Source organism: Hippopotamus amphibius, chromosome 5 (genome assembly GCF_030028045.1).
Source record: "Hippopotamus amphibius kiboko isolate mHipAmp2 chromosome 5, mHipAmp2.hap2, whole genome shotgun sequence".
NCBI lineage: Eukaryota > Metazoa > Chordata > Mammalia > Artiodactyla > Hippopotamidae > Hippopotamus > Hippopotamus amphibius.
The window spans coordinates 28,753,495-28,765,019 of NC_080190.1; the positions used below are offsets into that span (position 1 = coordinate 28,753,495).

The window sequence follows — 11,525 nt, forward strand, 5'->3', positions numbered from 1 at the left end:
TGAATAGACACTTCACAAAAGAGGATATCTAGTCAATAAGGACTTCCCTGGTGGCACAGTGGTTAAGAATCCGCCTGCCAATGCAGGGGATTCAGGCTCAATCCTTGGGCCAGGAAGATTCCACATGAGGAACAACTAAGCCCATGCGCCACAACTACTGAGCCTGCTCTCTAGAGCCCGCAAGCCACAACTATTGAGCCCGTGTACTGCAACTACTGAAGCCCGTGCACCTAGAGCCCATGCTCTGCAACAAGAGAAGCCACTGCAATGAGAAACCCGTGCAGCACAACCAAGAGTAGCCATTACTTGCCACAACTAAAGCCCGCTCAAAGAAACAAAGACCCAATGCAGCCAATAAACAAACAAATAAATAAACAAATACATTTTTAAAATAAAGTTTTTAAATAAATAGTCAGTAAACCTAAAAAAGCCAAGAACCTCAATAATCTTTTTAGGCGCTTGATTACAGCAGTCATTAAGAAAATGCAAATTAAAAGTCAGATAATACCATTCACCCACTAGTATGGCTGAAGTAAAAAAAGACAAGTAAATGTTACAAGAATGTACAGCAACTGGAACTCTCTTACGGTGCTGTAGAAAGTATAAAATGGAAAAAATTCACAGAATCTACTAAAGCTAAACATTTTTCATACCTTATGACCCAGCAATTCCAATCCTAGGTATATACCCAACAGAAATATATACATATGCACAAGAAAAGACACAAGATTATTCATAATAGCATAATTCACAGTAGCCAAAAACAGAAATAACACCAAATGTCCATCAACTATAAAATGGCTAAATATTTGAAGTATATTCACAGAGTGGAACACTACACGGCAATAAGAATGAACATACTACACCTAACACAACAACCTGAATGAATCTTCTTATGTGGGACAAAAGACGCCAGACACTAGAGAATATATACTGTAATGATTCTATTTACATGAAGTTAAATACCAGCAAAGGCAAAAACTAATCTATAGGTATTAGATAACTATTACACAGAAGTGACCCCTGGGTAAAAATTCAATGAGCTGGCTGTAAAAAGAAATGAAATTGGGACAACTGTAGAAACATGGATGGACCTAGAGACTGTCATATAGAATGAAGTGAGTCAGAAAGAGAAAAACAAGTATTGTATATTAACATATATATGCGGAATATAGAAAAATGGTACAAATCAACCAGTTTGCAAGGCAGAGATAGAGACACAGATGTTGAGAACAAACATATGGACACCAAGTGGGGAAAGCTGGGGCGGGGGGGGGGGGGGCAGGGGGGGTAGGTGGAGTTGGGGTGGAATGAACTGGGAGATTGGGATTGCCATATATACATTACTAATAAGAAAAAAAATCAAATTGTACACTTTAAATATATGCAGTTTATTATATGTCAATTGTATCTCAATAAAATTTCTTAAAGAAAAAAATATTCAATGAGCTGTATACTTTCTTTAAAAAGTGTATCTATTTTACTTCAATAAAAGCTTACAAAGACACATACCAAGCACACCAGAATATTATTCTTAAATACAAACTGGATTCAATTCAAACTCCCTAGCCTCCCAATCTATCTTTTCTTTCTTGTCTGTTATCCACCTTATGTTCAAATCCTACCTATCTACTCACACTGTGCTGGCCATCTCCTTATCTGGCCTTTACCCAAACTACTCCCTCTTCTTGCAACTGCCCATTTCAGAAACAATTCTGGCAAAATCTATCTATTCCACAAGACCCAATATGAAGCTTTCTTCTTCAAACCTTCCAAACATCTTTCCAGTTAAAACTAATTTCCCCTCCCTTAATTTCTATAGCACTTTGTGCCTCTATTTTAGCACTTAACAAAGTGTGCCTTAAGAGATATTTATAAATGCCTATATTCTCAACAGACTGTGAAGTTCCAGAGAAGACAGAAGTTTTACAATACTTAAACTTTGTGTCTTCATCCCCTCCTGCTCCCATAACCACCTCCCTCCACATGTAACATAATGTTTTGCATTTGGTTTATGTTTATATTTTTATCAAATCATGTTGCATGCCAACTGTCATGGCCTTGTTTCCAGTTGTCAGCTCAATGATTTTGCAAAGTACTACTAAACAGGAAAATGCAGTGCTCCAGCACAATTTAGGACCATAGAGTTCTAAATTTCCAATGAAAACCTTGGACACACACAGGAGTTTAAGTAGTATAACTTATCAATTAACACATTATACATGGCAATTTACAATTTAAAATGAACTGGGGTGGGGCAGGGAAAGAGAAAGAGAAAACCCTTCTTAAGTAGGTAAAACTAACAGTTAAGACTTTTCAGTTAAGAAAATGAGCTCAGGGCTTCCCTAGTGGCACAGTGGTTAAGAATCCGCCTACCAATGCAGGGGACACAGGTTCAATCCCTGCTCCAGGAAGATCCCACATGCCGCGGAGCAACTAAGCCCATGTGCCACAATTATTGAGCCTGCACTTTAGAGCCCGTGAGCCACAACTACTGAAGCCCATGCACCTAGAGCCCGTGCTCCACAACAAGAGAAGCCACAGCAATGAGGAGACTGTGTACCACAATGAAGAGTTGCCACTACTTGCCACAACTAGAGAAAGCCTGCGTGCAGCAAGGAAGACCCAACACAGCCAATAAATAAATAAATTTATTTAAAAAAAGAAAATGAGCTCAGAGTGAGGTGTCTATTCAAGCCACCACTGTCAGTCCACTGGCCAGTACACTTGCTACATTGTAGTCCATGATCAAGTGCATGTCTTCATTTGGTGTACTTGTTTTATAAATGTATACATTAAATATATTAAATTTTAATTTTTCTGATTGAAAACAATACATATTCACTGTAATGTAAAAATGTAAAAAAACATTAAGGAATATACAGAAAAGAAAAATCGCCTAAATAATGCTTTTTTTTGGTATGTTTCCTAATACCTCTTCAGATGCTATTAAATATTTTGAAATACTACCCACAATCCAATATTGCACAAATAACCACATCAACAGTTTAGTGTAGTACTTCCTAAAAAGTACAAGGATTTACACACCTGTGCTGCAAAAACATTACCCACATGCTACAATTCTGTTTTCATGACTTTTCAGTGAAAGCCTGACAGTCCCCCAGACATCAGAAAATATCGTTGCAGCTTAAGTTTAGGTGCAGAGAAGGGTTTAAGAGCTCTAATCCTAATACCAAGGGAGTTGTTAGGGCATTATGTATGACCTTGATTCAAATTCTGTTACAGTTCAAATTCTGTTACAAATGCTATTGGAGTAACATTAACCTTAACCCTTCCAAGTGCAGAAAAACTGTGATATTGCGATATTGATGAACTTTTCAGGGCATCTCTGTGGCTTAAAGTCAAGATTCTGATTATTTCTTTATACTTTTTTTTTTCTACACAACACAATATAAAGATACCTGCTGTATTAAATTGTGATTCTGGAAGTATCCAACCAACAAGTGTTGTTCAGTAACCAAAACGTGAAAGTACTAGTCAGAATAGTGCAAGGGAGAACAGAAAGAAAGCACAATAGTTGTAACAGTAAGCATTTTATCATTCTTCTATAAATCAAGTATATTAGATTATTATAGATTATTATTATTACTATAGTAAATTATTGTCCAAGTTGCTCTCTCTTCCACTCCTTCTTTCCGCCTCTTGACTTGACGATGTAACTTACTTTGGTTAATGGACTATCAGCAGGTATAATAAAACCAAGGATTGAAAGGTGTTTGAACAACTGGGTTTTCCCTTCTCTCTTGTGCCTCTACTATAGCTATGAGGACAGCTCTGAGTGCCAGAATAACATGGAACAGTCCTGAATGAGCAGCCAAATCCAGAGTGACCCAACAAAATTCAGTCAATAGCATCCAATATTCAGCAAGTCCACATATTCATGAGAATAAATAATATCATTTTATTGCCATGACATTTTGTGGGTCTTTATTACTCAGCAATAGCAATCAATACAATGATACTGTGACAACTTCACTTCCTCAGTAATTCAAATAATCAGAAAATCTATATGTAAGTCTGGACAGTAACTCTCCACTCTCACCCATCTGACCAGCAAAGAAATGTGCCATCATATTCCATTATTTCTTTGCTCTTCAAGGATGAAATACAGTGCAAGTGAGGGTCTCAAGCCAGACTGCCTGGGTTTGATCTCAGGCTTCTTCTAAGCAGAGTGACTTTGTACAAGTTACTAAACCTCTCTGGAATTGATTTCCTTATCTGAAAATAGGCGTAACAATAGTATTGAAACTATTTTTCAGGATTATTGGGAGGATTAAATGAAATAATAATATATGTAAAGAATTTAGAATAGCAAGTAGTAAACACTAAATAAAAACACATTAGCGATTCATGGCTGATCATATTTAAAAAAACAACAACAAAGAAAAATAAACAAACACAACCGTCCCATTTTTATTGTGGTTAAACCAGACAGAGTCAGATCAGGTCAGTCACAAGCCTAGGAATAATAGGAAGGCAAGTATACCCTGAAGGGAGAGCCAAATCTCAGAAAGGAGCAAGACCTCAGCAGGAAATTCCAACTCAAAGGTTCACCTTAAGCAGGTAGGAATTCTCTCCCAGCTCTGTGACTTTTGCTCACCTGCTCCCCATCCTCACCCTGGACACATACAAAGGAATCCAGGAACTATGACAGCAGTGCCCCAGAGAACAAATCATATTCTTAGTTCAACATTACTCTCAGTATCTATTCCACTGCTGTTATCGCGAGTCTTCTGTGAAATGTTCTATCTCTGTTTGAATCAGGCTTTGGAAAACCAGTACAAGATGAATCTTACAGAATACTAGTTGAAATGGTAAGATCAGATGGACCTTTCCCACAGAGATTCCCCACACCACTCCCCACTGCCAATGTTAGGATGCTGGAATTGATTTATTAAGGAAGAAAGCAGTTTTCTTCATACTGACCAAATTGTTAAACATTGGTAAATATTTTCTACTTCATCCACAATGAATTCTTATTATACACATTTAGAAAGCACTTTCATGATGTATTAAAATATTGCTAGGGCTTCCTAGGTGGCGCAGTGGTTAAGAATCCGCCTGCCAATGCAGGGGACACAGGTTCGATCCCTGCTCCAGGAAGATCCCACATGCCACGGAGCAACTAAGCCCGTGTGCCAAAAAAAAAAAAAAAAATCCAGATTAAAATATTGCTAGAGGGACTTCCCTCGTGGTCCAGTGGTTGAGAATCTATCTTGCAATGCAGGGGACACCGGTTCAACCCCTGGTCAAGAGCTAAGATCCCACATGCCACAGGGCAACTAAACCCATGGGCCATAACTACTAAGCATGTGCCACAACGAAAGATCCTGCATGCCCCAACTAAGACCTGACACAGTCAATAAATAAATAAATAAATATTTTAAAAAATATATATTGGTAGAAAGCACACTATATTTTTAAACTTTTTAATATCACAAAAATTCTTTTTTCTTTCTTTATTCTCCTTCTTTCTTTTTAATTGTAATGCCATTTACCACAAATAATTTTATCTATACATGATTAAGATCTTACATAATGTTCCATCTCCCTTTCGAAAGGGAAAAAAATTTTTAATTGCTTCCTGTCTTTTAGAATTTAAACAATACACAAACAATATAGAATAACAAGTAGTCTCCTTTGAAAGTTCATTTTCTAATTTAGCAATAAAAAATTTCTGGCAATCATTCAAAGTAGAAGTTTTACTCCACATCTAACAATTCACTTCCAATAATTTATTATGTACATCTATTACAAACATGAATCAAGAAAATGAGCACAAAGAATTATCATTAATTTGTAATTTCATACCCCAATACCTATATAAGAGTATTCATAAAAGAAACTGAAAGCTAATTTAAATTGAGAACAGTTAAGAGATATATAGAAACTCTGACAAACTAAGAACTAGTTTCAAATGTCCATCCAACTAGCTGGTAATCAATCTCACTGATTTAAAGAAAAGCCCAACACAGTGAAAAATCTGAATACTTATTTTAAAATGCAGTTTCTTGCTTTTAGACACATATAGTTCTCAGGCAAATAAGAAAAGTTCCTGAATCATATCAATTCATCCAACATTATCTCCACAGTAACATTAAGACAAGTCATGCGGGAGATCATGTTAGTTCCTTAAGAAGTTAACCTCAAAAAAGAGATGCCTCCAAAGCATTCCTAGTGTTATTACCCACAAATTTGGCTGAACCCATCTGTATTTTTAGCCTGAGCATCCAATGAGAATAGCATCTATGGTAGCCAAGCTCAAAAGGGCATGGCCCCCAGCAATTTCCCTCTCTCTGTTTATGCATGCCACTTTTCTTGTCTACAGGTAGAGATTACTTTCACTTCCTCTGACTCTGGGCTGGCCTTGACTGTCCTTGACCAATAGCGACATTCTCAACTTCCAAATCTAGGACTTAAGAGAACTGGCTGACTGGCTTCTATTTCCTATCTCCTGGAATGCTCCTTCTGAGAACCCAGGCACCATGCTTTAAGGAAATCCAAAGGCCATGTGGAGAAAGGCGGTCCACGTAAAGGAAGACAGAAGGCCTTGCTGCTAGCTGAACTCTCAGCCAGTGGCCAGCCATGAGAGAGTGTGGCCATTTTAAACCTTCCAGCAAAGTGAAACAGAAAATGCATCAGTAAACCGCAGATTTATGTTTGTTACACAGCAAGTTATCCTTTACACTGTCTCACTTATCTTTCAATTCTCTAAAAAACTATTTTATATGTCCTAAAATTACTTCATCCGTGTGTCAAATTTCCCCAGTTCTAAGATCCTGGGACTGGTTTATGCTGTCCATTTAAAAATAAACTTCAAATTCATCCCTTGACTTGTCATATAGACAGACCAGATATGATATAGAAGGATAGACAGATATAGATATATCACAAAAATCCAAAGGTAAACTTTAAGTCTAGACCATGTGTGAATCATGGCCAAATCTCAATTAGCAGTCTCATTGATAAGATTTTATTATAAAATTTCTAATCAAAGTACTACATTTATATAGTAATGAGCAAAATTCATGAAAGAGAATATCCATTTCATGTTGCCATTTTAAACAAATTTTACATTTTGGTTAAACTGTGGAAATCAGGGCATCTGTACAAAAATTGTCATTCACAACTCACAACTGAGGGAAGGGATAAGGACAAAATAAAGCCAAATACTATCAACAATTTCAATTTGATTAAAAGGATAGTCCTTCCATGTGTACTGTGCACTAATTACTATGTGCAAGCACAAATAAAAGATCTTCCTGTCTCAATTGACTAAGTAAACAGACATGTTATAACAGGGTAAGTGGGACCAAAGGCAAGTTGTGACTTACTCAGATTCATAATAAGACTGTTACTGAGCTGAAAAAGAATACCAAATCTCCAACTCTCCATTCTGTTTCAGTTATTAAGGTGTCATTCTTGGTGACTCTCTTCCAGTTGGCCTTTTCTCAAACAGCGGCCACAATAGCAGGCAAGGTCAAAAATGAAAGTAACTATTGTAAGATTGAAGAATTGGTTTCTCCCTATGGAAACTGACTCAACATTTAATAATACGTGATGTCCCAAAAGCTGCAAACTACGACATGGCCATCTCTAGCTCCACTTTAACTCAATCAGGAGACCATTATCAAAACAATTCACTGGTACAAAGCAGAGATCAATTGGATGAAAATGCTCCTAGGCTGAGGTCTAATGGGGAGTAAAGAAGATGATCTCATAATGTCTCTTTATGATCTGTAAACCACATTATTCCATAAACCTGACACGTGTCAAGATTAGGACTGAGTCAACCTCTCTGCAGGAAAACAAAAATAAGCAGATGCCACTTTTCTGACTTAAATCTAGAAACTGGCTGTAGATACAAAGCAACTTCCTCTCACTTCTAAAGTCCAAAAAAAAAAAAAAAAATGTCAAAGCCTCTTCTTAATATTTTAGAATTTCAACATAGGACAGAAACTCAAGAACCTTCTTCAGGCCTAATAGAATTTTGTTAAAGATACACCTGAACTTTAGTTAGGTGTTTTTGAAAGCACTAATTAAAAAAAAGTTATAGTAAATTTGACCAGTCTCTGAAAAGGTATTCTTGTAAATGGAGCAGTTTAAAGTCTAAATTCAATTAAGTTAGTGTCCATGTTTGTTTAGATTTGTTTCTGTATCTCAGGCAAAGACACAAAATAACTATGTAACAAAAGAAATAAGATTTGGAGTGGCAGGTTACAATTACTTCCGAAAAAGCAAAACTACATTGCAAATAATATCAAAGTCCCTAAGGACAACTGTTAAGATAAAAGTAAGTCTATCCTTTCCATCTTTCTTTAGCTGTAACCACAAAGTCTGGTTTTACATCTAGGATTTACAAATGAAGCACCAGAATAAAAGCATTAAATATCACACTATACAAATTTGCTAAACATACACATATAAAAAAAAGTATGATACAAAGTTAAAGAACTAGACTCCAAAGGATTTAAACACACCCACAAAATCCAATCCAATTTCATACTGTGCTTCAACCTAAAACTCCTAAGTAACTACCAATCCTTACATCTCCCATTTGTCACTACCTGCATTCCCCCTTTTATCTCCTGAATACCTCCACTGCTCTTATCACTTCTCAGGGGTCTCTGGATTCTAATTTCCATGGCCTTTCTTTTCCCAGAAAGTGATACAGTACCTGGTCCCCACATTTTAGTATCTCTAATGTTTGTAATTCTGGCTGCTAGTCAAACCCCTTCCTTTCCCAGAGACTGTCATCTTAGCCCTCGACCCCATCCCCAGTCCTTTTCTTCCTAAGTAAGGCCTAGTCCTTTCCAGAGTTTGTCAACATTAGTTTTGCCATGCTAGGATTGTACTGTGAAGGCAAAGATCATCTCTCCCACCTCACTCTACAAAACTGTAAGTCTCCCACCAGCCCTGTCTTTCCTCCACCCTTAGATCCATCTGCATCCAGCCCTGCCCGTTTCCCACCCACCTCCCACTTCCAGTATCTTTCCTCCCACTCTCCCGCTCTCCCCTTCCCCACTCCTGAATGCACCTCTTCTCCCGGGCCTCACCCGTAACCCTCACACCGGGAAGGCCCTGCCAGCGGCCTCACGGCGTCTCTCCTCCTGGCTTCCTCCGCTCTTCAGTAACTGTCCCTACGCCCCTTTCCCTCCACAGCTCCGCGAGCCGCCCAGAGCCCCCTCCCGGATTAAGCTCCCGCTGTCACTTGGCCTCTCATCCACAAGATGGCGGAGCTGCTGCCCCCACCCCCCGGGTCCTCTCCGCAACCCCTCCTACCTCCCAGGAGCTCCCGTCCCATCCCTTCAGCCGCCCCCGCCACCGGCCTCAGCCCAGAGTCCCGCTGCCCCCTCCTCCAGCGGGCGGGCGGCCCAGGCCCGAGCCTCAGCGACGCCGCCAACGCCACCGCCTCCACTGTTCCCCGGCCTGCACCTTCTCCTCACCATAAACTTGAGCGCTTTTTCCTGCAGTACCGCCTCGGCCGGGTCCATAATTGCCAGAGGCCACTGGGTCTGCACTCCACCGGGGCCGCCCCCTTGGTGCCAGGCCGCAGCCAACGCAGCGCCCGGATCCCGCCTCCTCTTCCTTCCCCCGCCCTCTTACCTCTCAGGCACCCGCTGGGGGGCCAGGGAGGACTAGCTGTTCCGTGCGCATGCGTGAGCCCTCTGGCTCACGGGATTTTTAGTTCTGGAGCCTCCCGCTGCAAAAAGTGAGGCCACACCGCGAACTGCAACTTCCGCAGTTCACTGCGGTAGGGTCACGGTGGCTGACAAGCCAAATCTAGACAACTGGCGGTCAAGTAGAGAGAATCAGCGTATGGGAGTCGTAGTTTACAGCCTCTAGGGCTGGGAAAGGGAGGGGCGTTAGTGTCTCCGTGGTTACCGAGCGACGCCAGTGGCGGCTTGCGGGGTAAATGGTATCAAGATGGCGACCAGCGCCTCACCTGTAGCCCAAATACTGGAAAAAGCTGTGAGAGAACGGAGGTCCTAGGGCCTCCCTAACTGTGACGCCCCCAGAATTCATATATCTGGCGTCTGCGGGACGGACTTCGACCCAGAGGCATTGGGCCTATGGGCACCTGGCAGCGCCTCATAGGCCAATGCAGTATTTCAAGGTCTTCCTAAGTCACCGCCCCACACTTCTGCCTGTCACCTTATTCTAACCCACAGAAAGTTAGGGATGAATAGAACTAGGCTCAGGAAATTCTTGGGTGTTTAGCACAAAGACACCATGGCCAGCTGCTGCTACCCCTGATATGTAAGCCCTGCATTAAGGGTTAAACAGGTACTTGCAAAAGGCCTTTAATGGTGGACTATAATGGCCGTCCAGCAAATAAAGCATGTAAGTACTTAGTTTGGCCTTAAAAGGGACAGTACGAATTTATTTTGGAAGTTGGGTTTACCGAAAGTGGAAAAAACACTAGGGTTGGGCTAAAAGTGATAGACTTGTACAAAATATCTGAGTTCATAAAATAAGTGAATTAGGGAAATGTCTTTTTGGCTATAGGGCAATTTTCCATTGTAAACTATTTTATTCATTCGTTCATTCAACAAACAGCATATAACCCATATAATCGCGTGCAGACATTTTGCCAAGAGGTGGGGATTCAGGTGACACAATAGAGCCAGTCTTATGGAGCTTACATTTCTAGTATGTTGATACTTTGTTCTACTCATCCCTATGTCCTCAGAACTCAACACAATGCCTGATACATAATAGACTTTAGGTTAATAAAAAAAGTTTTACTCTTGAATTTAAAAAAGAGAAAAGTTCTACATGACTGCAAAATGAAGGCTCAAAACTCATTCATATGAAAACCACCTGCAACTTTTCATAGGACTAAGGCATAATGTGACATGGTTGCCCAAAAAGCCAAAGCAGTCCTAGGCAGCTTGAAGGGACTAATGTCTGGGGAATAGAGTTTTATGGTTTCACTCTGTTTTAAAGCACTAAGACCACACCTGGAGTACTTTGTACAGTTATGGGCACCATGTTCTATAAACATCATATGCTGGAGCATAGCCAAGGACAAGATAACTGAAAGAAAAAATATTGATGGATGCTTACACTGGAAAAAACAGCACTTGGGAATAACATGGCAGCTAAATTCAAGTATTTGAAAGTATTGAAATGTGTATGTATATAGCTCTATACGGCAAACTAGGACCAATGGGTGGGGTAATAATAATAATAATGATGCTGCTGCTGCTGCTGATAACAGCTGTCACTTTATTAGCTCTTTGTGCCAGGCACTGTACTAGGTATACATTCATAATCTCTAATATAGAGTAATTTTGTAAAACAAGTATTATTATCCCTAATTTACAGATGAAGTAAGTGAGATTGAGAGGGGATAAATAACTTGCTCAACTCACATAGCAAATTACATCCTCAGGATTCTAACCCAAATCTGCTTGACTCCAAGGCCTGTGCTATTTTCACTGAACCACACTGTACTGACGTAAGACTCAGATTCAGAGCGTTCTAGTAATCACAGCTGT

The 11,525-nt window shown here is 39.8% G+C and overlaps 1 protein-coding gene across 16 annotated transcripts in view; it reads right to left on the reverse strand.

The window, feature by feature from the left end:
* Positions 1-9,614, reverse strand: part of BTRC (beta-transducin repeat containing E3 ubiquitin protein ligase) — a 176,015-nt gene extending 166,401 nt beyond the window's left edge. For 9 of the 16 annotated variants that reach the window (XM_057734606.1, XM_057734604.1, XM_057734603.1 and 6 more), the window contains exon 1: positions 9,468-9,614. In XM_057734606.1, coding sequence (XP_057590589.1) covers positions 9,468-9,515 — 48 coding nt within the window. In that variant the 5' untranslated portion in view covers positions 9,516-9,614. Of the gene's footprint in view, positions 1-9,058; positions 9,217-9,467 lie in introns of those variants that run through there. The other 7 variants (XM_057734599.1, XM_057734597.1, XM_057734596.1 and 4 more) reach the window with 6 other exon arrangements.
* Positions 9,615-11,525: the final 1,911 nt, after the last annotated feature.